This window comes from Capra hircus, chromosome 19, assembly GCF_001704415.2.
Source record: "Capra hircus breed San Clemente chromosome 19, ASM170441v1, whole genome shotgun sequence".
NCBI classification, from domain to species: Eukaryota; Metazoa; Chordata; class Mammalia; order Artiodactyla; family Bovidae; genus Capra; species Capra hircus.
The window spans coordinates 60,683,283-60,709,462 of NC_030826.1; the positions used below are offsets into that span (position 1 = coordinate 60,683,283).

The following is a 26,180-nucleotide window of genomic DNA, read 5'->3' on the forward strand; positions in this document are numbered from 1 at the left end:
TGGCGGCGCTAACGTGTTCCCCTTGCCTCGCAGGTCACGGTCATCGCATTTGGCATCATTATGCTGTTTGCTCCAGACGTCCCTGTCCTGATAACTTGCATGACTTTAGTTCCCTCAGCAACCTTGAGTGGATTTACAGCTTTCTTGCAACAGGTAAGAAATGTTATCAAATGTGCCATTAATTTTGAATGTGCAGCCTATTAAAGTCCTCTGCCTAAATCTACAAAAACAGACAGCAGGCTGGTGTTTTCCTGGGAGCTGAGGTGGGAAAGGAGTAGGTGTCTCTTTGGGGTGGTGGGAATGTTCCTAAGTCGACTTGCAGTGATGCTCCCGCAGCTCTGCGAATTTACTAAAAAGCTTTGAATCGTACACTTAAAATGAATGAATTTTATGGCATGAGAATTTAACCACAATAAAGCCATTTTGAAAGCTTTGCCAGGAATTACCGGCGGGCAGCAGTTAAGACTCAGCACTTTTACGGTGGAGGGCCCAGGTTCAATCCCTGGTCAGAGAACTAAGATCCCAAAAAGCATACCGGGCAGCCAAAAAATAAAAATAAAAGCTTCTGCCATGTGCACTTCACAAAACGTAAGCATTGTCAAATGCATTTAAAACGAATGCCAGATAGAAACACATCGCCTGATTCCTTGGGTATTCATTATCCGGTGTGAGCATATACTCCCATACAATAACACTTACTCATTGAGAAATAGAAGTGAGCTGATGCTGAAGCGCCAATACTTTGGCCACCTGATGCAAAGGTGGTCATTTCCAGTCTTTGGAAATGACCCCGATGCTGGGAAAGATTGAGGGCAGGAGGAGAAGGGGACAACAGAGGATGAGATGGTTGGATGGCATCACCAACTCAGTGGACATGAGTTTGAGTAAACCCCAGGAGTTGGTAATGGACGGGGAGGCCTGGGGTGCTGCGGTCCATGGGGTCACAAAGAGTCAGACACGACTGAGCGACTGAACGCCAAGCAACAGCTTTGCTATGCACTGTCCCAGTAGTTGAGGCACCACAGCAAGCAGGTGGCACTGGTCCTCCTTTCACAGTTTAGTGGAGACAAAGGCAGAGCAGCCTCAGCCGGTCAGCGCCAGGGGCCTCGAGGTTGCCAAGGAGACAGCGAGGGGCGAGGGCAAGGTTCCGAGCCCAGCTGGGTCCCTGGGGAGCCCAAGGACCCTGCAGGGTCCTGAAGAGTGGGCGGGGGCAGGTGGGGGAGGCCAAGGCAGGGACGCAGGAGAGGGTGCATGGGGCGCTGAGGAGGCAGAGGCACTTCACACAGGAAGAGCCGGACGGCGAGGCGAGCAGGAGAGCTCGGCCAGGAGCACACCGTCTGCCAGGAGGTGGTGGCTTAAAGGGAGTCTCGAGGGCCCCCCTGACCCCGTGTGCTCCCAGGGACCCGGGAAGTCCGCTGCAGACTGTCCTTTCCCTCACTGGCACTGCCTGGAATTCCCTACTGCAAACTCATTGCTTCACGCGGAGCGTTTCTCTCCTAAGGTGCAAGTCACCCTGTGAGGTGAAGTACACCAACCCACGTGTGTCACGCACACAGCTAGGGAGGAATGAGTGACTTTCTGAACGCGTTGCTGATGAAGAAAGAATCACAGGATGGGACTAATTATTGTGGTGGAAACAGTCACCCCTGGGACCCAGGACGGCTCCTGGAGCCATTTAGGGCAAAGGTGGAGCCCTAGAACCATTCACTGTGTAGACCCCTCTGTCTGTTATGCTTGAGTAGATGGTCAGCAAACATTAAACCAAAATATCAAGGAAAAATAGAAGGAAGAGATGGACAGACTTAGGTCACCTCCCTGGAGAGGCAGGCAGGGTTGGGCAGGGGTCCTCTCTTTGCTCTGTGGGGAATTGCTTGTCGCTAGGGCACAAAGGGGGAATCAGACTTAATGAGGGAAATCTCCACTATGTAAAATTCCCTGTTAATTAAATGCAAATAAGAATGCTGATGAATTTCCATTGAGCCTTTTTTTTTTTTTTTTGGTCTTTGCAGAGAATCTCTCAATACTGGATAAAATATCAAGAGGCAAATTATGACCTGAGTGCAGCTGACTTTCTAGTGTGTCTAATAGTAAGACGGCTTTTCTACCTCACTGCCTACTTTTTTGGGGGGGTTATCATTTACCATAGTAACTCTTTGATCTTGTCTGAAGTGTACCAACTTTGAAAGTGTTTTTAAGATAGTCTTAGACAAAACAGTTACATTCAGATACAATTTTATGTTCCAGTTACCTCTTACTAGAAGTAAATGGACTGTGTAAATCCAGAATGCTGTATAAGATTAGATTTCCTTGTTTATCCTGTCTATTGCCTCTCAAATTTGAGAGTTTGTAAAGAAATCCATGCAATACATCTTAAATCCTTTGCAATTAGAGATAAACAAAGCAAAAGTAAAAAATAAAAATGGAAAGGGAAAATGATTATACCGGTGTATGTGGGCTGAAGAAAATTAGTGTCTTTGCATATGGGGCAGTACTTTTCTAGGCATAGATCAAAACTAGTAGTCCTTGCCCTCATGGGGCTTCAATTCTGGTGGAAGGAGGCCGATAATAAACCAAGTAAATAACATGCTGTGCGAAAGGATGGACTTCAAAAATAAAAGCCCGCAGGAGGCAAGGAAGCGAGCTGTGGGGACATCACAGGGAGGAATATTCCCGGAGGAGGTGGGAGAGTGACCCTGGCTTGTTGCAGGCGGGTGGCCAGGTGGGTGGGGCTGGGTAGACACAGGGGAGAGTGAAGGTCACAGAGGTAACCGAGCTGAGTGTGGGTGAACAGAGGGGGTGGCTTGGCGATCCTGGGTCATGTCCAGGACTTTGATCTTCCTTTGTGAGGGCGAGGAGCCAGTGGAGTTTTCAGGGAAGTGCTGTGATCTGATCTATGCTCAAAATACAGCTCCCTCCCGTTGCTGTGTTGAGAGTAGATGTTTGGGGCAAGGGAAGAAGAGAGACCCACAGCCAGGGGCTGTGGTGTTACTGTCAGCGATTACGGCCCGGCAGGGTGGGGGGCAGCCCTGGGTTCCAGGTAACTTTGAAAGGAGAAGCAGGTCACCCGTGCTGACAGACCGGATGTCGGTTGTACAACAGGAAGAAGGAAAGAAGGCGGGTTCCCCGAGCTGGATTGCCACTATAGAACTGATCTGTACGCAGGCCTCACACCTGTTTTATCTGAAGACAAAAGACCCAAACTATGATTCAGATGCTTCTGATGTGAGCTCTCCCCTCAGTGTAACTGTTTCTTGCTCCTAGCCTTACTTTCAGGCTTTGCTCTTCATGTTTGTCCTGCGATGCCTAGAAGCAAAATGTGGAAAGAAAATAATGCAAAAGGATCCTGTTTTCAGGTTGGGATAAAAGTTAATTTCATACTTCATATTGCATTTTAATATTCCTAGGGAGTGGCTGCACCCCCAGCCTCTTAATGCTGATTTGTATGATAGTATGAATAGCATGCTGATTTTCGGCATGGCCGATGGATTTCCGGCTGAACTGCCAGGAAATGGGACACCTAGGCAGGGGCTTCCCTTGTAGCTCAGTCGGTAAAAGAATCTTCCTGCAATGCAGGAAACCCGGGTTTGATCCCCGGGTCGAGAAGAATTCCTGGAGAAGGAAATGGCAACCCACTCCAGTATTCTTGCCTGGAGAATTCCAAGGACAGAGGAGCCTGGCGGGCTACAGTCCATGGGGTGGCGAGAGTCGGACACGACTGAGTGACTAAATCACCCCCACCAGGCAGAGTTCTGCCATTAGTCAGCTGAAGGGAGCTTTCAAGCTCTCAAAAATTTAATGAGAACTCAAATACTTGTTTGGCTTAATATGCATAGAATGCTAGATTTCTGACTAAAAAAAAAAAAATGATATTCTGTAAGCAAGAAAGGGTTACTGTATAGCACAGGGACCTGTGGTCAATATCTTATAATAAGTAACAAAGGAAAATAATCTGAAAAATAATAAATCTATGTACGTGTAACTGAATCACCTTGCCGTGCACCTGAAACATTGTAAGTCAACTATACTTCAACAGAATATATATACTGAGAAAAGCATTTTAATGAGAACTCAAATATGCCCTTTTCCCACTCAAGAGGCTCACACATGCCCAACCAGAGGGATAGGATGGAGTTGGTTCGGCAGCACAACTCAGAGTGTTCCAGCAGAGGAGGGACTCTAGTAAGGGTCACAGTCAAGACAGGAACACTGGGGTGGGGGGGCTGCCATTCCCTTCTCCAGGGATCTTCCTGACCCAGGGATCGAACCCAGGTCTCCGGCACTGCAGGCAGCTTCTGAGCCACCAGGGAAGCGCCAAACAGTGAAGGATACCAGGCAGATACTGGGTGTGAGTAACATGGGCTCAGAGTCAGCAGAGAAGAATGCAGGGGACCTGATTTTCAAAGCTGAGAAATTTGAAAGGGTCAGAGACACTCGTTAGGTGAACCACAGCAACACGGAGAAGGGGATTCGACTGCAGGGGTGGACCTTCCTGGCAAAAGGAGACTTGCTGTCCATATAGTCAGCCTCATCACCAGCTTGTTGAAAGGACCATGGGGAAGTCACAGAGAAGCTGACTTTTTTTAGCTTTTTGCTTTGTATGATGGTGCAGCCGACCACAATGCGATAGTTTCAGGTGAGCAGCAAAGCAACTCCAGCCAGCATATGCCTGTATCCATTCCCCCTCAAGCTCCCCGCCCGTCCAGGCTGCCACACAATGCTGAGCTCCCTGGATGTGCAGCAGGAGCTCGCTGGTTACCCGCTTTAACTATAGCTGGGTGTGCAAGTCTATGGGGGCGCGTGGAAGGGATAGTTAGAGAAGCTGATGTTTGAGGCATCTTTGACACCTACCAAAAAAATCGCATGCTATCTATTTCATCTTTTCTGTAGAATTTCCCCCCAAAGCAGAGATGCTCGTTCAAACACAGAAAAACCTGTAGCTGAAGACGAAGATGTCCAAGCAGAAAGAATAAGAACAGCCACCGCCCTGAACACGTCAGTAGAGGAGGTGGGGACGCAAGTAGCACAGTGGTGTTAATGGAATGCTCAGCAGCTCAGGAGTAGAGGTTGACGTGCTGGGTTTTGCTGAGAAAGTCTGGAGTTGGGTGTGTGTCGTGCTCAGCGGTGTCTGACTGTGTGACTGCAGGGACGGCAGCCCGCCAGGCTCCCCCGTCCCTGGGATTCTCTGGGCAAGAACTCTGGAGCGCGCTGCCATGCCCGCCTCCAGGGGAATCTTCCCGACCCAGGGACTGAACACGCGTGGCTTGCATCTCCTGCACTGCAGGCATGTTCTTTACTACTGACCACCAGGGAATCCATGCATTTATGTAACGCCTCAATATGCAGGCACTTCTTTCGAAGTCCTTGATGCTCCAAGAAGAATGCCAATCACACTGGTTTCATCTTTTTTTGTTTGTTTGTTTGAGAAAAATGGCCTTGGATGTGTAGAGCTGCCATTTCAAACCCCCAGTTTCATGAGTCAAAGAATTTACGTGAGATTTGTTATAGAATGCCGGGTAGAGATTAAGATTTTAAGGATTACTCTTTGATTTTGATGTGGGAGGTATTCACATGAGTTTAGATACTTCTGTTATTGAAAGGCAAGCAGCCAGCCTGAAATGATGCTGTTTGATACTCATTTGATACTAATGATACTCAGTCCACTGATTTTTTGTTTGTTTGTCTCATAGATAAGTTTATTTGTGATATAGTTTAGATTCCACGTAGAAGTGACTTCATGTGACATTTGTCTGTATCTTTCTGACTCACCTTCACTTAGTGTGACCATCTCTGGGTCCACCCATGTTGCTGCAAACGCCGTGATTTCATTCTTTTTATGACTGAGTAATATTTATATTCTCCACTCATTCATCTGTTTTTAGCAAGAAATATTGTCAGCACCCACGAGTGCATGCTACATTTGAGACAAGCAACGTGGCTTGCCCTCGACGCAAACATGGTTTGGTTCATGACAGAGGGCAAGAGAGGTTCCAGGAGGCAGAGCACAGAAATGAAAAGTGACTGCTGCTTAGAAGGAAACTCACACTGTTCTCTGTTCCAGAAACCGGTCATAATTGCTAGCTGTCTGCACAAAGAATATGCAGGCCAGAAGAAAAGGTGCTTTTCAAGAAGGAGGAAGAAGACAGCAGTGAGAAACATCTCCTTCTGTGTTAAAAAAGGTTCGGAACAGTCACTGTTTACATTCACTGTTATTTTTAGAAATAATACCCCCTGAACATCGAGGCTATCGACGCCGCTGTATTCGCTGAAGCGTTCATTCACTCATCCAGCATATGCTTTTTCGAGTGTGCCAGGGGCTGTTTAAGAATCCGGAAAGATAATTATGAAACAAATAGACAAATTCATGACCTCATAGCTTTTGCATCCCCAGAGAGGTCACTAGACAAAAATGACTTATCAAGAGATGTTTCAGATGTCACACTGGCAGGTTCTACGGGGAACATTCAAATCTGTGAAATGACCTGAGTGACTCGGGGCCACGTTCACTTAGGGCTGGAGGTGGAAAGCCTCAGTTGCTCAGTCGTGTCCGACTCTTTGCGACCCCATGGACTGTGGCCCACCAGGCTCCTCTGTCCATGGATTCTCCAGGCAAGAATACTGGAGAGGCTTGCCATTCCCTTCTCCAGGGATTCCCCCCAACACGTGGATTGAACCCAGGTCTCATGCATTGCACGTGGATTCTTTACCATCTGAGCCACCAGGGAAGCTTACGGTTCAGTCAGTCAGTTCAGTTGCTCAGTCGTGTCCGACTCTTTGTGACCCCATGAATCACAGCACGCCAGGCTTCCCTGTCCATCACCAACTCCTGGAGTTCACCCAAAACCACATCCATCGAGTCGGTGATGCCATCCAGCCATCTCATCCTCTGTCGTCCCCTTCTCCACCTGCCCCCAATCCTTCCCAGCATCAGAGTCTTTTCAAAGGAGTCATCTCTTTGCATGAGGTGGCCAAAGTATCGGAGTTTCAGCTTTAGCATCAGTCCTTCCAATGAACACCTAGGACTGATCTCCTTTAGAATGGACTGGTTGGATCTCCTTGCAGTCCAGGGGACCCTCAAGAGTCTTCTCCAACACCACAGTTCAAAAGCATCAATTCTTCAGTGCTCAGCTTTCTTCACAGTCCAACTCTCACATCCATACATGACCACTGGAAAAACCATAGCCTTGGCTAGATGGACCTTTGTTGGCAAAGTAATGTCTCCGCTTTTTAATATGCTATCTAGGTTGGTCATAACTTTCCTTCCAAGGAGTAACTGTCTTTTAATTTCATGGCTGCAGTCACTCCAAAATCTGCAGTGATTTTGGAGCCCAAATAATAAAGTCTGACACTATTTCCACTGTTTGCCCATCTATTTCCCATGAAGCGATGGGACCAAATGCCATGATCTTCGTTTTCTGAATGTTGAGCTTTAAGCCAACTTTTTCACTCTCCTCTTTCACTTTCATCAAGAGGCTTTTTAGTTCCTCTTCACTTTCTGCCATAAGGGTGGTGTCATCTGCATATCTGAGGTTATTGATATTTCTCCCAGCAATCTTGATTCCAGCTTGTGCTTCTTCCAGCCCAGCGTTTCTCATGATGTACTCTGCATAGAAGTTAGATAAGCAGGGTGACAATATACAGCCTTGACATATTTCTTTTCCTATTTGGAAGCAGTCTGTTTTTCCATGTCCAGTTCTAACTGTGGCTTCTGACCTGCATACAGATTTCTCAAGAGGCAGGTCATGTGGTCTGATATTCCCATCTCTTTCTGAATTTTCCACAGTTTATTGTGATGCACACAGTCAAAGGCTTTGGCATAGTCAATAGAGCAGAAATAGATGTTTTTCTGGAACTCTCTTGCTTTTTCCATGATCCAGTGGATGTTGGCAATTTGATCTCTGGTTCCTCTGCCTTTTCTAAAACCAGCTTGAACATCAGGGAGTTCACGGTTCACGTATTGCTGAAGCCTGGCTTGGAGAATTTTGAGCATTACTTTACTAGCGTGTGAGATGAGTGCAATTATGTGGTAGTTTGACCATTTTTTGGCATTGCCTTTCTTTGGGATGGGAATGAAAACTGACCTTTTCCAGTCCTGTGGCCACTGCTGAGTTTTCCAAATTTGCTGGCATATTGAGTGCAGCACTTTCACAGCATCGTCTTTCAGGATTTGAAACAGCTCAACTGGAATTCCATCACCTCCACTAGCTTTGTTCGTAGTGATGCTTTCTAAGGCCCACTTGACTTCACATTCCAGGATGTCTGGCTCTAGATGAGTGATCACACCATCGTGATTATTTTAGTCATGAAGATCTTTTTTGTACAGTTCTTCCGTGTATTCTTGCCACCTCTTCTCAATATCTTCTGCTTCTGTTAGGTCCGTACCATTTCTGTCTTTTATCGAGCCCATCTTTGCATGAAATGTTCCCTTGCTATCTCTAATTTTCTTGAAGAGATCTCTAGTCTTTCCCATTCTGTTCTTTTCCTCTATTTATTTGCATTGATCACTGAGGAAGGCTTTCTTATCTCTTCTTGCTATTCTTTGGAACTCTGCATTCAGATGCTTATATTTTTCCTTTTCTCCTTTGCTTTTCTCCTCTCTTCTTTTCACAGCTATTTGTAAGGCCTCCCCAGACAGCCATTTTGCTTTTTTGCATTTCTTTTCCATGGGGATGGTCTTGATCCCTGTCTCCTGTACAATGTCACGAACCTCATTCCATAGTTCATCAGGCACTCTATCTATCAAATCTAGTCCCTTAAATCTATTTCTCACTTCCACTGTATAATCATAAGGGATTTGATTTAGGTCATGCCTGAATGGCCTAGTGGTTTCCCTAGCTTAGGGTTAGGGAAGACTTTTCTTGAGCAGAGACAGTTAGGCCAAATCCAGGTGATGACAGGCTTCAGGTCGGTGTAGTGATAAAGAACCCACCTGCCAGCACAGGAGACATGAGAGACCTGGGTTCAGTCCCCGGGTCAGGAAGATCCCCGGAAGAGGGCATGGCAACCCACTCCAGTATTCTTGCCTGGAGAAACCCATGGACAGAGGAGCCTGGCGGGCTGCAGTCCATGGGGGTCACACAGGGTCAGACACAACTGAAACGACTTGGCACAGCTCAGCACTAGATGATAAGAAGGTACCAGCGATGTTCGCGTGCAGAGATAAGAGCATCCCAGACGGAGGAAACAGCGAGGGCTCAGACCCAGGCGTGCCTTTGGAGTGGGTAAGGCGCTCAGAGGGGCCAGCAGATGCTCTGTGATCGGAAGGGATGCTCTCAGAGGTGAGCAGTGCCCACGGGGTCCAGCGTGAACAACAGCGGAGTTTAGATTTCAGGCCAGTCGAGCAGATGCCTCTAGAGGGTTTTTGTCACCATTTAATTGATACTTTGAAAAATATTTCACCCTGGCTATTATTTGTCCATGAATTTGGGTGGCGGACAAGTTAAGAGGCTTTCATATCATCATACCATCTCAGATGAAAGACGAGAATGACTCAGACACAGGTGGTGGAGTTTGAGTCAGAGGAAAGGGGCCTGGCTCCCCAGGTTTGGGAATTGCTTAGGTCCTCAGCAGGTCAGCCGTCAGCCGTATAAAAAATTATGGGCACCTTTTTCCACTGGAAAAGTAATCTGAAAAAAGACCCATATATGGACAGCAGATGTCAGTCTCTAAGCTTTTTTTCAAAATGTTTTATCTAATTATAGGGGTTAAAGAATATGTTTTGGCGACATGAATTACACGTATGATGTAAATTTCAAACTGGCAGTGGAGCTGAACACGTATCTCAGAAAGCTGCTGAAGAAGCAGATTTATGTTATTGTTTGACTTCCAGTCCTGATGGCGGGTGCCTCTCTTTCAGGAGAAATTTTGGGGTTGCTGGGACCTAGCGGTGCTGGTAAAAGCTCGTCTGTCAGAATGATATCTGGGATGATGGCGCCAACGGCTGGAGAGGTAGCGCAAATGAAGATGGGGTTTCCCTCCCCAAGCAGACATGCTGTAACGGAGGTGACGCCCTTGTGAGGCTGTGCTGGGAGTCGCTTAATAGCTTCCTATAATAAATACACGGGGTGACTTCTGTCGTATTTCTTCGATGTTCAAAAACTTGAGGCATTTGTTAGCCGCAGGTCAGTTTCTTGAGGAATCACATAGCTGAAGACGGGCTTGCACGTTTCTGAAACCAGCACACTTTCTCAGGTGGAGCTGACGGGGTACGGTTCGGATCCGGCTCAGCAGGGGGACGCCAGCATCCGGTTCCTGGGCTACTGTCCCCAGGAGAACGTGCTGTGGCCCAGCCTGACCACGCGCGACCATCTGGAGGTGTTTGCCGCCGTGAAAGGGCTGCAGCGAGCAGACGCCCGAGTGGCCATCTCACGGTACTGCACGCCCGTGAGGCTCCTCTGTGCCGAGGCTGAGAAGGAGCAGGGAGTAGGGGGCCATCTCCGTCTTCCGGGAGCAGCAGGGGTGGAGCGGGGATGGAGGCCAGGGGCCAAACCCTGCATCCCCGGCTGGGGGGCATTCAACAGTAAACGGCATAGAGTAGTTGTCAGTGTTCAATGAAACGTAGGGTATCACTAACACGTGGAATCTAAACTGTGGCACAAACGAACTTCTCGAAGACACAGGAACAGACTCACAGAGAACAGACTTGTGCTTGCCCGGGGACCCAGAGATATGGAGGGATGGAGAGAGAGCCTGGGTTTGGCGGGTGCCAGCTCTCACACACAGAATGGATGAATAACAAAGCCCTGCTGTACAGCACAGGGGACTCTAGTCAGTATCCTGGGTTAGACCGTAAGGGAAAAGAATATGGAAAAGGACGTGCCTCCGTGTAGCTGACCCGCTGTGCTGTGCCGCAGAAGTTAACGCGACACTGTAAATCAGCTACGCTTCAACAAAATAAACTGAAAAAATGTTGACTGAATGAATGATCATGAATAATCACCTATTTCATGAGAATTTAAGTTAGTTTTAAAATTTTTTTATGAGATGTAAATCTTTCGTATTCAGAATAAACTTTATTCTTTGATGGTTAGATTTTTAATTTTTTTTTTAATTGGAGGAGAATTGCTTTGCAGCGTTGCGTTGACGGTTAGTTCTGAGAGTGATGGCGCCAAGGAGGGGACCCGGGGCTGTAACCCCTGCGTATGGTTTACCTTCTCTCCACATCGTCTCCTGATCTCACCGTCTGACCCTGTTTCCCGCCAGGCTGGTGGACGCCTTCAAGCTGCACGAACAGCTGAACGTTCCCGTGCAGAAGTTACCGGGAGGGGCCGCCAGAAAGGTGCGTGTGTCCTGCGGGCTCTCTCTGCGGGTGGCAGGTGGTGGCAGGAACAGCCCCGTGTCTCTGCCTTGCAGCTGTGTTTTGTGCTGAGCCTCCTGGGAGACCCACCCATCCTGCTTCTGGATGAGCCGTCCACGGGCTTGGACCCCACGGAGCAGAAGCAGCTGTGGTGAGCAGTGCCCGCAGGGCCAGGAGGAGGGGCCTTCTGTGAAAGGAGCGTTTTTAAGCTGACCTTGGAAAGGCAGATCCACTGACCCCTAGCTGAGCGGAGACAACTCGCAGGACCAGGAAAACCAGTGTTTAACAAGTAGATTCTCCCAGGGGCTTCCCTGGTGGCTCAGCAGTAAGGAACCCGCCTGCCGACAAAGGGGACGGGAGTTCGGTCCCTGGGTCGGGAAGATCCCTGGAGGAGGGCATGGCAACCCGCTCCAGTGTTCTTGCCTGGAGAGTCCCACAAACAGGGAGCCTGCCGGGCTCGGACACGACCGAGCGAGTGAGCAGCACATCGCCTTGTCGGGCGCCAGCTTCAAGCGGCGTTCACGTGGGGTTAGAAAACCTCTCAGGCTCTTGCTGGCATTCTAGGTCTTGCGATTTGGAATGTAGATTAATTTTGCCAATTATTGAGATGTCTGTAACTTTTTTCTTAGAAACTATTAGCTTGCTAATACATTTTCCTCCTTTGCTTTTTTCTCCCCCCCCGCCTTTACCTAACCTGTTAAATTTGTTGATCTAGATTTTCTTTTAATAGTTTTAAAATTCTTCTTATGTTCCTATCGAGGACTTTATATTTGGAGTTATAAAACCCTCCAATCCACATTCATATTTGTGTCTGTCCAATATTTTCCCAACCTTTTAAAAGAACTTTGTTATGGAAATTTTATACAAATGGAAAGAGAATCATATATGAATCTATTAGCCAAATGCTCTCCATGTAAGGCCCATCTTTCTTCATCTTTGCCTCCACCCACTTCCTTTTGCTGCTTTCCAATTATTTTGAAGCAAATGCTAGGCAGCATATCCTTCATTTATAAACATTTCAGTTAACTTCTGCTAAAGAAATGAAATTTTCTTTTTTTTTTAGCTTAACCAGAATGCCATTAACACACCTAAAAACACCTAAAAACTTTTATCAAAACCTTGTATGTAATCACATTTTCCTGTTTGTTTTTTTAAGTTTAGAATTTAAATATGATTCATGAATTGTATTTTATCCGTAAAATTTCCCTTCCGTCTCTATTCTCTCCCTTTTAAAATACGGCGTTACTGTTGGGGCTCATTCAGGCAGACGATCCAGAGAGCCGTCAGAAACACGGCGCGGGGGGCCCTGCTGACCACCCACTCCATGGCCGAGGCGGAGGCTGTGTGCGACCGTGTGGCCATCATGGTGTCCGGCAGGCTGAGGTGGGTGCCGGCCAAGCCTGCCCTGGATTTCTAAACGAGGCTTGCTATGAAAGGGCCAGGCTTGCCCGGTGGCTCAGCGGTAAAGAGTCCGAGATGCAGGTTGGAGCCCTGGTTCTGGACGATCCTCTGGAGAAAGAAATGGCAGCCCGCTCCAGTGTTCTTGCCTGGAGAATCCCATGAGCAGAAGAGCCTGGCGGGCTACAGTCCATGGAGCCGCAAACACCTGGACGCAACTTAGCCACTAACCAGCAACAACATGAAAAGGGCAAAACCACTGTAACCAGCTGACACTCTTCCCCCCTCCCTCAGGGACCCCTTTCCCTAGATCTGAAATTTAGGAATAACAGGACAAAATCCCGGGGCGAGGTTTTCCCAGCACGTCTTCCTTCTCGTTTACAGATGCATCGGCTCCATCCAACACCTGAAAAACCGCCTCGGCAAGGATTACATTCTGGAACTAAAGCTGAAGGAGGCTTCCCAGGGGATGTCAGTCCACACGGAGGTCCTGCGGCTTTTCCCTCAGGCCGCCCAGCAGGAAAGGTGAAGGTGCTCTTGGTTGTGGAGGAGCAGGTTGGCTTTTCCCATCCGTGGTTCCTGCTCTGCTCCGTGAGCACTTCAGGGCGATGAGACTTCAGCATCAAGGGAGGGACCTCAGAAGCAGATTTAAGCCTTCCCGATCATAGGAGATTTGTGAGAGTCCCCAGAAAGATGTGCCCCCCTCCCCCACAGGGAGGCCTGGGGACACTGGCCTGGGCCTCCGCGGCCACCCGAGGCTGGTCCCCAGGTCTGGAGCAGGACTTGGAAAAACTGGAGAGGCAGTTCTGCTGACCTGAATCTTCACAGAAGCGCAGCCAGCCTGGGACACCTTCCCCAGGCTTCCCTGTAAATATTTAAAAGATGTAAATATTTACCATTTTAAAGACACAACTGTTTAGGGTGAATCAGCCCCATCGGAAATGGCAGTTGGGATCATCAAAGCATGTCCGCTTAGTGGAGTTTCCCTGCCTCACAGTGAAGAACAGAGGGGAGTGTGTTTGTGAGCATAGAGGCAGAGGGGTGTGGTTTTTTAAGGGGAGGGCAGGGAGCTGGGGCAGGAGCTGAATTTGAAATTCCTTGTGGGGAGAAGCCACGGAAGAAGCAGGGCGTAACACCGAGTACAAAGTAACGGAATTATCTAGCGGGGTGCGGGGCGCAGGCTCAGCCCCGTTCCCAGCCCTCGAGCCGCAGCTTTGATGCAGACGAAGAGGCAGGAGGGGCGGGCTGGGCGGAGACCAGGGTCTGAGCGCCGGAGGCTTCACAGTCTGTCTGGAAGGAGCCGTGCATGGGCCTGAGGTGACGGGGGCAGAAGTCAGCCCCGGCACTTCCGCTCCTTCAAGCTGGGTCAACTGCAGGTTGGCACAAGCCGTCGGCCTGCCTCCCTCTACAAGGATTGCTGCTGCAGCTGCGGCCCTCCAACGCCCCCGAGAGCGTTCCAGGGGAGGGCAGGCATGAGGCATCTGTGCTCCGGGGAAACAGCTCCGGTCCCCAGGTGGTTAGATGTTCTCAGGCGCCCATTTTCCGAGCCCAGCTCTTGCTCCTCCCCACATTTAGAAAAGCACTTGCCTCCTTTATGGTGATGACGGCTCCTCGTGGTCAGCAGCAACCGTCACGAGACCAGCAGAATCCTCTGCAAAAAAAAATACGTGCCTGATTGCACGTACCCCTCCTCCACCAGAATCACCTCCATGCCGACCTTGCCCCGCTGCCTCTTCGGAGCAGTGTCTCCGAGCGACCTCAGGCGCTGCCTCTCAGGCGATAGTCCTCATTTTGCCCCAAATCAAACTTGACTCACAACTCTCATGTCGTGCTTTTCTTTTTCACATGTAGAGCCGTCTCAGTCCCCTCACTGTTACGACCCTCACTCTCAACCATGTGTCTCTTGCCTTTGCTTTCTGGTTACAAGGATGACATGTTGGGATGAGTTCTAAATTACTCAAACTCATCAAAGGGATTCATTCAGAATGCCTGTGTTGCACGAGAAAAAGGTTTGAATAAACTAAACTGGTTGTTGTTCAGTTGCTAAATGGTGTCTGACTCTTTGCAACCCCATGGGCTGCAGCACGCCAGACTCCCCTGTCCTTCACTGTTTCCTGGAGTTTGCTCAAATTCATGTCCATCGAGTCGGTGATGCCATCCAACCATCTCATCCTCTGTCGCCCTCTTCTCCTGCCCTCCATCTTTCCCCGCATCAGGGTCTTTTCCAATGAGTCAGCTCTTTGCATCAGATGGTCGAAGAACTGGAGCATAAATGTAATTATACTGGGTCATTTCCAGGAGAATTATCTCCAGCTGCCAGCCAACAAAGCCACTGCAAGAAATATCTATTGAAATTTATCTTATTGTTTCATATTGAAGCCAAGTGTTAATTTGCATTCATTTTATCTGTTAATAAATTTTTTAATAATAAAATTTATTTACTAACTTTTAACATCAGCATTTTCTTTGATGGTCATTTTCCCCCTTGAAACTCAAGATAAAGTGTGACACTGTTTCTGCCTCCAGGTACTCCTCTTTCTCGGCTTACAGACTGCCTGTGCAGGATGTTCAGCCCCTCTCCCAGGCCTTTCACAAGTTAGAGACAGGTAAGAATGGCCATTTTTAAGTAAAACCTTTGAAGAATTAGTTCTTACCTTAATTATGTTCATTCTTCAATTGATGTACAGTTGATTCACACTATTATATTTGTTTCAGGCCTACAAAGTAGTGGTTCAACGCTTTTGTAGGTTATACTCGCTTTAAAATGAGTGTGAAATGCTGGCTGTATCCCCTGCACTGCACAGTACAGCCTTGTAGTTTTCACTTTATGTGAGATGTTTATATACACAGCATACCTTCTTTATCCGTTCATCTGTCGATGGACGCTTAGTTTGCGTCCCTTAGCTCTTGTAGACAGCACTGTTTTTGAACACTGGAGTGTATGAATCTTCTTGAATTGGTGTTTTCACTTTCTTTAGCTATATATCCAGGAGTGGGATTTCTAGATCACAGAGTAGTTCTATTTTTAGAACAAGCTGCAAGCTAGGAGACATTGGTAAAGCTACGTAACCCCTGTGTGTCTAGATGGCTCATCTCTAAGTGAAAGGTAGTATCAGTGGCCACTTGGCAGAATTACCAGGAGGATTGAGTAAGTTCATCTGGAAGAGCCCAGGACGGTGCCCGACTTCTCATGTTTGAGACGAAAGAACTCTCTGGCTTGCTTTCTTGCTCTTCCCAACACTCCAGACACGCCTGCCTGCTCCTGCGCCAGGCTTCACACTCCAATCCTTCCCGGAATTCTGCTCCTTAAATACCCAGGCTGTTCCTCGCTCCTTTTAGGTTTATGCTCAATTATCACCATACTGCTGTGGCCTTCCTTAAAACCGTCCTGGAAAAAGAGCACCAACATCCCTTATTTCCTAGATATATCTTTTCTCCAGAGTAGCTACTGTTATTTACTTTATTACACACGTAAGTGCCTCTTTAGAATGCAGACGGCATGAAGGCAGAGGTTCAGGCTTTGCCTCATCTCTACTGCTCCGTCCCTGGCACCCAGGGGTGGCTCGTGCACAGAGATCCTCAGTGTATAAACCGTGAGCTGTGCACCCGTGTGTGTGGAGTGCATCTGATGGCCGGTCTCACGCAGATTTCCTGGTGGGGAAGCCCGGCAGAGAGACAGGCCTTCAGAGGAGCTAGCTGTAGCACAGTGATGCAGGACTTTGAGATCTTTTTAAAGGGAATGCGATGGAACTACAACCTTCCTCATGTGTAAGAATGTATCGGTGAATTCCTCAGCCCCTCAAGGAACTTAGCTGGCTCCCCAAGATACACCTACTAAGTAATAGGTTGGCTATGAATTTCGTTAGAGTTTTTCCATAAGATGTTACGAAAGACCTCTGTGGCCCACCCAGTAGTAAACCATATTATCGGTAAGTAACGTGAGAAAATTCTAATATCAAGATGAGTTTAATTTGTATTTATACCGACACTGTGACTTTTCACTTTCATTCTTTCACCGAGCGTTTGTTCATTCCGTTCTGTGTCCCATTTATATTCATTACTGGCACTTTTATTTCAGATGACTTTGAAAAGATGGTTGGTAATAAATAAATTGTAAGCATCTACTACCAGTCTATTTTTTTTTTTTTTTTCAGTGAAACGTAACTTTAACCTGGAAGAATACAGCCTCTCTCAGTGCACCTTGGAAAAGGTGAGTTGCCCCGTGTGGTCTGGCATCGTTTCTGTAAATTTCACATAAAAGTCCCATGTATATTCCCTGTTTCTTTTGAGGCCAATCAACAGCTTGCTTATTGTTTTTCCTTCTTCTTTGCCTCCCATTCAGGTGTTCATAGAACTTTCTAAGGAGCAGGAGCTGGGAAATGTCGATGAAGGGGTTGATACAATCATGAGATGGAAACTCCTCTGCCCCTCAGAGGGCCCGTGAAGCCTCCAGCCTGATCGTTCTCTGTTGATGTGATTTAAGCTCATGTCATATGTAACAATTAGCAGCATATATAATTTTAAAACGGCTTCCCAGTTGGTGCTAGTGGTAAAGAACTTGCCTGCCAATGCAAGGGAAACAAGAGATGTGGGTTCAGTCCCTGGGTTGGGGAGATCCCTTGGAGGAGGGCACGGCAACCCACTCCAGTGTTCTTGCCTGGAGAACCCCCTGGCCAGAGGGGCCTGGTGAATAGCACAGGGAACCTGTACTCAGGGCTCTGTGGTGACCTGAATGGGAAGGAAATCCAAAAAGGAAGAGTTGTATGTATATGTGTAACTAACTCTCTTTGCTGTACTGTGGAAACTCTCACAACATTGTAAAGCAACTATATACTCCAATAAAAATGAATAACAGACATAGATTTTATAAAGTAAAAAAATAAAAAATTTTAAATTATGTAGTGGAAAGGTTGTTTATGTGCGGTGTGAAACAGATTGCTTTCCAATTTCAAGATGGTAGTTAGGCAAAAGGTAAGACAGGGAAAATATATCTCAAAGACCTAGTAAACTTCCAGTAAGAAAAATTTGACTAGAAGGCAGGCCATATTTGACCAATGTATTAGCTGAAAATTTCCTAGAGCTTAAAAACAGATACAAGTTCTTTGACTTTATTTTTTAATGGAAGTATAGTTGATATATGGGGCTTCTCTGATAGCTCAGTTGCTAAAAAACCTGCCTTCAATGCAGGAGACCCCCATTCAATTCCTGGGTCAGGAAGATCTGGAGAAGGGAAAAGCTACCCACTCCAGTATTCTTGGGCTTCCCTTGTAGCTTAGCTGGTAATGAATCTGCCTGCAATGCAGGAGGCCTGGGTTCGATTCCTGGGTTGGGAAGATCCCCTGGAGAAGGGAAAGGCTACCCTCTCCAGTATGGCCTGGAGAAGTCTGGGGTCACAAAGAGTCAGACACGACTGAGTGACTTTCACTTCCTTATAGCTGGTATATAATGTTAGTGTCACGTATACAATGTAGAGATCGAAATTGTTACAGATTACACCTCATTTAAAGTTACTGCAAAACCTTGGCTCTTCCCTGGGCTGTATAGTGTATCCTTGCAGCATGTTTATGCACACAGCTTTTACCTCTTAACCCCTTTTCCTTCCCTGCTTCCCTCAGCCCACTGGTAACCACTAGTTTGCTCTCTGTATCTGTGAGTCTATTTCTGATTTGCTTCATTCCGTCATTTATTTTTTGGATTCCACACATAAGTGATCACATATTCACCCGTTACTCCCCTGCCCAACAAACCCTAGATTTAAAAATTCTATATGACCCCGTTGGATGCTGTTGTGTTCTTTGACACTTACAGGTGAGGAAAGTGAAGTCTCCAGAGAAAAATCACCTGTCAGAACTGCACAGCCCGTAAGAAGCAAGGCTAAGGTTTCAAGGTCAAATGTGCTGAATGACATCCTCGGGGGTGGGAAGGTAGCACGTGTGTCCAGATCAGGCCGTGGAGGGAAGATGGTGGAGACGCTGAGTGTTCACATCTCCCAAAGAGCGTAGGGTCAGATACATCGGCCAATGTTTGAAGGTGAGCACCAGTAGAACAACATACCGGGAGGTTCTCACTCAGAACTCTCCAGATGAGAAGAGAGAAAAAGAGCAAGGAGGGGAACAGAGGAAAACACAGTCTGTGTAGGAATGGGGAAGTGGGAAACCACCGGCAAGCTAAACAGACTTAAGGGGAGCGCTGGTGAAAGGGTTTCATTCGCTGGGCTGTTTGCTGCTAAATCTCCATGTTCCCTGCCCTTATAATGAATAGAACTAGCATATAGGAGAAATAAGCATTAACCTTTAAGATTAATCATGTTAACCTTGGGTTAAATAAATTCCTTTCTTGGTTGTAACTCACTACACCCTCACCCTATAGGAATGTAACTTTATTTGGAGGGTGGTGCCTGGTTTAAGAAAAAACACCCTTGGAAGAAATAAGTTTTTTGGTTATCAGAAAGAAAGGATCATAAAATGTCAGCAGGTCTCACTCGAGGCCAGAAGATGATGTAATATCCCTAAGACCTTTTTTTTTGGGAAATCATTTGAAGTTAGTAACAACAGATGAAAATGAATGAAACAAATGAAAATCCTTTCACCAATGCTCCCCTTAAGATCTATTTAGTCTTAAGACAGTGATAAAGTTACGTTTTTACATAGCAAGGACACAGTGATTTATAACAGTACAGTGATCTATTACAAAAGAGAAAATCCATTAACTCAAAAAGTCTAGTATTGCTAACCTTAAAAACTACTATATTTCCTTTTCTATATTCCAAATACATTGATTAATATATTCCCAGGTGCCTAAGGATATGGAGGCCTGGCGGCAATCATTGACTCAACAAGAAGAAAAAGCCCTATGCTAATTAAGACTCTCAAAATACTCCAAAACTCTCTGTGCTGTTTATGGTTGAGAGGTAGTAAACAATCATGTGCCTAGTGGCAGCAGTATGGATAATCCTGTCACACAAGCTAGTCTGTCAGCAGAGAGGTTTGACCTGAGACATCCTTGTCCCACCCAGAGCAGGGTATTAGCAGCAATTATTGACACAACAAATGAAAAACCCTTCACCAATATAATTCCTAACCAACCCACTATACTAATAATTTCCAACTCCCCAAAAGAATTTGCCTTTAGTAAGTCTAAAACATCTCGTGCCTCTCAGGTTGGGAGGCTGTAAACAATCACATGTGGCCGGACGAACCTATACAGGCGGGCTAGATAACCTTCAGAGGAGTCTGTAAGCTGAAACACTCTTGTCACGCCCAGGAATTTTTATTGCCTTGGAGCTGCACGTTTACTCCTTCTCCGAGAGAAACGGTTATGGGGGAGAGCCCCCCGTAAAGTCAGAGGTGTAGGTGAGAGCATAAAACAGACTCTGGTTTTGGGGTTAGATGCTTGGGAACAGGGGGTTTCCTGAGGCTTGACCACGCCTTTGGGTATGCCAAGCCTCCTTCCTCATGACCTTTGCCATGGGCGGAGTTCCTCACGCTGGCCCCCGGCAGCCAAGCTCCTCTGTCCATGGGATTGTCTAGGCAAGAATACTGGAGTGGGTAGCCATTCCTTTCTCCAGGGGATCTTCCCAACCGAGGGATTCACCTGCGTCTCCTGTGTCTCTTGAATTGGCAGGCAGGTTCTTTCCCTCTGAGCCACCTGGGAAGCCCAGGCAGGTCACAGAGAGAGGCTAAAAGATGCCCAAGAAATGGGCCTGCAGATAAGACTGGAGGACAGTAATATGTCATACAAAGGGTGTGGCAAGACAAAAAAGAAGTTCATAAAGCAGGACCAAGTGAAATATCCTTATTATATTTTTAAGAAACAAGGAAATTTTGGGAGAGTATCTACCAAAACCCAAACGTAGGCTAGGTCAGGAAGGGTGAAGGGCGAGAGCAGCGAAGACTGGGAAAGAGCAGCGTCCCCGCCTCTCTCTGTCAGGCTTCTGGCCTGCTGCGTGCTCTCTTGGCAGCTCAGGGCCAATCATTGACGGCCCCAAAATCATACACTTTGACCTGGTGTGGTTTTGAGGGCTGCACACAAGTCCCACGGCCCCAGGTACTCTGCACAAATCGCCAGGAGAGCGTCCAGGAGGATGCATCAGCTCCAAGCAAAGGACAGAATCTGACTTCCGGCCCCAGAAGATACTGCTGCAAAACACGAGAGGCAAAGTCAAGGAGAGCTGTCAAACCAAGCACCTCCCGTGAGGCTCGCAGAGGGCTCACGACACAGCGTTGTCAAAGGAGCTCCCAGGCTGAAGGTGGGGTTTAACCCAGGTTCTGTTGCTCGCCAGCTGTTTGATTTTGTGCAAGTTATTTAAGCTCAGGGACTCATTTTTCTCATCTGTGAAACAGGAGTGGTTATACGAATGCCTGGGCTTTCCAGTGAAGGGGATATGCTATGCATAGCCCTGTACTATAATTAACGAGGCTTCTTTGAAAAATAAGAATGACTTTCTCATCGCCCCCAGGCGAAGGGCTGGGAGCAGTAAAAAGTACGTCATGGAAAGATCTTGAAAACAAGGTGCTGAAGTACTGATGTGACTGAAGGAAAACCATTAGTGACTGTTCCCGTAACCAGAGCCCTGAGGGAGCTGCTGAGAAAGGGCGTCACTAGCCAAAAAGCTAAACAGTCATGAAAGGCCTGCAGGTTTGACACTGAGGCCTGTGCCTTGTGTATCTTTATCCCCGATATGAGATTGTAAAGAACAGATATATCTCTAGAGCATGAACAAGGAAGCAGAAGTTAACAATAGAAGACACTCGAGAACTGGGATCTGGGTTCTGCCTGCAAAAGACAGGAGAAGGGAATGGCAACCCACTCCAGGATTCTTGCCTGGAGAATCCCATGAACGGAGGAGCCTGGTGGGCTGCAGTCCACAGGTCGCAAAGAGTTGGACACGACTGAGCGACCTCACTTTCACTTTGCCTGCAAGTGGCGTCAGCCCCCTGGTCCCCACTTTATTTCTGAGTCTTCTTTTTCTTTATTCTTCTGCACCACCGCTCCCTCGGGTTGGTTCATTGTTGGGCTGATCCCGACATCCAGGTGGCTCAGAGGTGAGGAATCTGCCTGCTAATGCAGGAGATCCAGCCCTGGGTTCCATCCCGGGGTCAGGAAGATGCCCTGGAGGAGGACATGGCAACCACTCCAGTGTTCTTGCCTGGAGAGCACTGGAGAATCTCTCTGGAGAATCCCATGGACACAGGAGCCTGGTGGGTTACAAGCCAAAGCATCTCGAAAGAGCCAGACACAAATGAGCAGGCATGGTAATGCCCACCTCATGAGAGCCTTATGTTTATTCAATGTGGCAATATTTCACTGTGCCTTGCACACAATAAATACCATATGGGATTGCTTCGTAAGGGCATTATGCTACAAAATTAGTGCTATTCCACTTTTGAAATCCCAACAGGACAACTTTTTTAAATTGGGAAGCTGAAACTAAAGCTTATTTAGGAGAGTGCAGACATGACTTGATCAAGAAAATGTTGAAAAAGAGGATTCACGCGGGTGTGCTTGCTGTGTTACGACACTGGAAAGGTTGCCACATGGTCAGGGAAGAGGCCAGGGTGTTGAAAGAAAAGAATCCAGTCCAGAAGCCAACTGGGGTCAGAAGACATAATCTCTCTCCTAGATACAAAGGTCAGCTGAAAACAATGTCCGCATTATGTTCTCTGGCAGGTGTTATTGAGTATGATAATTTCGTATCTTCTGCAGGAGGCAGCAGACGTACAGAAACAATCAGAGCCTGTCTTTGTTTGGCAGTCGTGGGCCTTAGTGAATTCAACCTGCCTCTATTTTGCTAGCCTCGCAATTTCTGGACTCACACAATTCGCAAGGGAACAAATATGAGAGAATGGGAGGTAAATGAGGAAGACCTCATGCGATTACCACAGCCTGTAGGAAATGGATGAGTCTACTTGGTTTGAGAATTACCCACACAGCATGTGCCCTCAGGGGCGTTTTCAGGGAGTAGTTACAGTACAGGGGACCGTAACAGACCCACGCAGCCAGCAGAGAGACGCTGGCCCCTACTCACCTTTCTTCTCCATAAATTATACTTTCATGAAGTTACAATTTCACGTAATTTCATGAGCAACTTTTTCACTTTTTTTTAGAATTGCCTCGTCTTTGATTTACCTGAAATGCCCAAAAAAGATCGAATGGCAGCTCTTACCTGTTAAAAATGTTTCTTCAGTAAAATATGAAACCAATACACAGCAGGAACCAGCAGCTGCTTACGGAGAAACTAGTCTGCCTTCTGGCACTTCTGCAGAAATAACAAGCTTGTCCACCTTGGGAGGGCAGGTGCTTTTAGGAGCCGTTGCTCTAAGGACTCTCCTGTTGCCCACCTGCAAGAAGGGTGCTGCAGGTAGCTGGCACGCAGCCCAGCTCAGATGAAGACAAAAATTCAGTTCACTTTGTTCCCTTAAAAAAATTACATTCTTCATCGCCATATTTCTATATCCAGATTTTAAGAACTAAATTTCAATGGAGACTTTCGAGTTGCTTTCTGGCCCGTTTCTGTATTTGTCATTTTTTTTTTTTTTTAATGGGTGCGTGAGTGCTTCTCACAGGCATCCCCCGGGCTCAGCACAGAGTGTGTGTGTGTGTGTGTGTGTGTGTGTGAGCTGCTCAGCCGTGCCCAACTCTTTGAGACCCCACGGACAGTAGCCCGCCAGGCTTCTCTGCCCATGGGATTCTCCCAAGAATACTGGAGTGGGTTGCCGTTCCCTTCTCCATGTCATTTTTTTTTCTTTTTTACTTGTTTCTGCTCTGTTCCGAACTGTTTCTTTACTTATGTTTCTTTAAAAGACTGTGTTGGGAGTCAGCTCTCCCATGAGGGCCTTTATGAAAAAGCTAATTGGAGAGACTAGCTTCTCTTTGATTCGATAGTACTTACGCTCGCTGTGTCCAGCCAGCCATCTGCAGCCGCGAACGCCCTGCTCAGGAGCTGGCAGGGAGACAGAGAAATGGAAAACTGCAAAGAAGTCACCATGTGATGTGAGCACAGAGTTTTTGGCAGTCTGGCTGAATTAAGACCATAATCCTTTTCGGAAATCATTCTACACGGAACTATTCACAATGAACATGAAATTAAAAGCGTGATGTAGTAGTGACCCAAAAGGAATGTGAATTGTTCTCCAGGACCCGCGGAGACCCGTGGATGAACTGTTTCTGGAGTCTTGCTCCAGCTTTCCTGAGAGTAAGTTAACCTCTGCAATCGTGGTTTTGCATATGAAAATATAACGTGTGACTTCAAACAGGGAATGCCAAACACTTGGATGAAAACTATTAGATGCAGGATGGTGTTAGCAAGTCATTTTGATTTTTCAAATTATCTGAGTATTTCATATTGTATTGCTAAATAACCATTTAGAGAACCAAGATTTATTTAAATTTTTACCCAATGACTAAAGCATGTTTGGACAAATAGCATGTTTTATCTAAGAGACTATTGGATAAGCTGAAAGGAATGTGACTTTATGTTGCCTCTTTACAAGGATGAGCTATATTTCTCAAACTGTAAGAATTACTTATTCTTTTTTGTTCATTTTCAGTTTTGTTGCCAGAGGCTTTATATGCATTGGGGTGATACATGATTTTCTGAGTATTAATTTTTTTTTAAACCAGAGACCTAAGGTTCTGAGTATTTAAATGATTTAAATGGCTTCATCAAGAAATCTTAAGGCTATATTTTCATTGACTTTGTTTATCATCCTCAATTTTTGTGAAATTTATTGTGTAACATGTTTATTCTCTGAATACTGGGAATTCTGTCTGAATAGGAAATGACTGGCTTTTATAGCCAAGTTATTATTTCCAGATCACACGGGCTCCTATTCAGAGCAATTAAAGCTAAATAGATGTTTTGTGCAACTACAGTGAATGGTATTTTTATTTCTGACCAGGTCATGCTGTGGAAAAAAACAAAAAATCAGCCTTAACAGTTAGAAACACCACAATCATGACCAGATCACGTTCATTATTCTTTAAAATATTCTCCAGCACACGCATCCATCCACAGCAAGAAAGCAGAGGAGACCCCAGCAGTGTGTTAACCCTTCCAGACACCACGGTCTCCAGGAGCTCTGGTTTCCTAACTGGAAATGTTTACTATCTGAGTTTCCTTTCTTGTTTGCCTCTGGTGCACCGGGTCCTATTGCCGTGCAGGCTTCAGCCGAGCTGCGGCCGGGGCTTCTCACCGCGCTGGCGTCTGCTGTTGCGGATCACGGGCTCCAGGGCCCTCGGGCTTCAGTGCTTGCTGCTTGCAGCCTCTAGATACAGGCTCAGACTCACGGGCTCAGTGGCTCAGCACGAGCGGGATCATCCCAGACCAGGGTGGGAACCAGTGGCCCTTGCATTGCAAAGCAGGTTCGTAGCGACCAGGGCACCCGAGAAGCCCTGGAAGGATTCTGGTTCGGTTTTAGTCAGAGCCTCAGCTGCCGCAGTCTGCTCTGATGATGACGTTATCATCAGGAGCTCATCCACGCAGCTTCTAAACCCTTCCTTCCTGGACAGGTTCTAAACCTGAATCCATGCCCTCTTGTGTTCCTCCAACGAGGTACAGCCCAGACGGACTCTCCAGTCATCTTCTTTGTGTGCCCCGAGGCCCTCGTTCTCGACCTACCGACTGCAGGACCTCTTCCGTCTTGTTCCCTGACTGCATGTGCTCAGACTCCTCTTTTGCTCCTGGTGTTAGGTTTCAATCCCTGCTATAAACAAATGGCCACACACTTAATGTCTTAACTCATAAAGAGCTGTATCACTGTACAGCTCGGAGGTAAGAAGTGGGACCTGGGTGTCACTGGACTGGCCAGGCTGTGCTCCTTTCTGGAGGATGTATCGTCACTGTACAGCTCGGGAGGTAAGAAATGGGACCTGGGTGTCACTGGACCGGCCAGGCTGTGCTCCTTTCTGGAGGACGTATCGTCACGGTATGGATACATACAGACAGTTCTCCGTGGGAGAGAATTCTGCTTTCTTATTTTTCTTGGCTTCTAGACGCATCTGTGTCCCTGGCTCATGCCCTTCTTTCTCCATCTTGGAAGCAAACAACAGGTTGAGTCCTTGAAACAGCACTATAGGGATTTCCCAGCTGGCGCAGTGGTAAAGAATCCGCCTGCCAATGCAGGAGACGCAAGAGATGCGGGTTCGATCCCTGGGTGGGGAAGATCCCCTGGGGGAGGAAATGGCAATTACTCCAGTATTCTAGCCTGGAAAATTCCATTGGCAGAGGAGCCTGGTGGGCTACAGTCTACGGGTTTGCAGAGTCGGACACGACAGAGTGACTGAGTACGCTCACCGCATTGCTTCTCTGACCTCCTCTTCTGCCTCCCTTTGCACGTCTAAGGCCCCTTGTGGTGACGCTGGGTCTGCGCTGATGATCCAAGCTTATCTCCCTGATTAGAAGTCAGCTGGCTACCAACCTTACGACAGGCTGCTGCCTTTACCCTCCTGTGCCCCGGGTGCGTCGCTTAGTAGCGAGGTCTCCAGAACT

The 26,180-nt window shown here is 47.2% G+C and overlaps 2 protein-coding genes across 11 annotated transcripts in view; both read left to right on the plus strand.

The window, feature by feature from the left end:
* Positions 1 to 17,596, plus strand: part of ABCA6 (ATP binding cassette subfamily A member 6) — a 66,376-nt gene extending 48,780 nt beyond the window's left edge. For 4 of the 5 annotated variants that reach the window (XM_018063924.1, XM_018063922.1, XM_018063921.1 and 1 more), the window contains exons 27-40: positions 34 to 153; positions 2,010 to 2,087; positions 3,262 to 3,353; positions 4,888 to 5,005; positions 6,059 to 6,176; positions 9,854 to 9,945; positions 10,189 to 10,367; positions 11,200 to 11,275; positions 11,350 to 11,444; positions 12,557 to 12,676; positions 13,076 to 13,216; positions 15,218 to 15,297; positions 16,846 to 16,901; positions 17,034 to 17,596. In XM_018063924.1, the coding sequence (XP_017919413.1) occupies positions 34 to 153; positions 2,010 to 2,087; positions 3,262 to 3,353; positions 4,888 to 5,005; positions 6,059 to 6,176; positions 9,854 to 9,945; positions 10,189 to 10,367; positions 11,200 to 11,275; positions 11,350 to 11,444; positions 12,557 to 12,676; positions 13,076 to 13,216; positions 15,218 to 15,297; positions 16,846 to 16,901; positions 17,034 to 17,135 (1,467 nt within the window). In that variant the 3' untranslated portion in view covers positions 17,136 to 17,596. Of the gene's footprint in view, positions 1 to 33; positions 154 to 2,009; positions 2,088 to 3,261; positions 3,354 to 4,887; positions 5,006 to 6,058; positions 6,177 to 9,853; positions 9,946 to 10,188; positions 10,368 to 11,199; positions 11,276 to 11,349; positions 11,445 to 12,556; positions 12,677 to 13,075; positions 13,217 to 15,217; positions 15,298 to 16,845; positions 16,902 to 17,033 lie in introns of those variants that run through there. The other variant, XM_018063925.1, reaches the window with a different exon arrangement.
* Positions 23,441 to 26,180, plus strand: part of LOC102178109 (ATP-binding cassette sub-family A member 9) — a 55,859-nt gene continuing 53,119 nt past the window's right edge. For 4 of the 6 annotated variants that reach the window (XM_018063926.1, XM_018063931.1, XM_018063929.1 and 1 more), the window contains exon 1: positions 23,441 to 23,885. In XM_018063926.1, the coding sequence (XP_017919415.1) occupies positions 23,847 to 23,885 (39 nt within the window). In that variant the 5' untranslated portion in view covers positions 23,441 to 23,846. Of the gene's footprint in view, positions 23,886 to 25,007; positions 25,055 to 25,451; positions 25,548 to 26,180 lie in introns of those variants that run through there. The other 2 variants (XM_018063928.1, XM_018063927.1) reach the window with 2 other exon arrangements.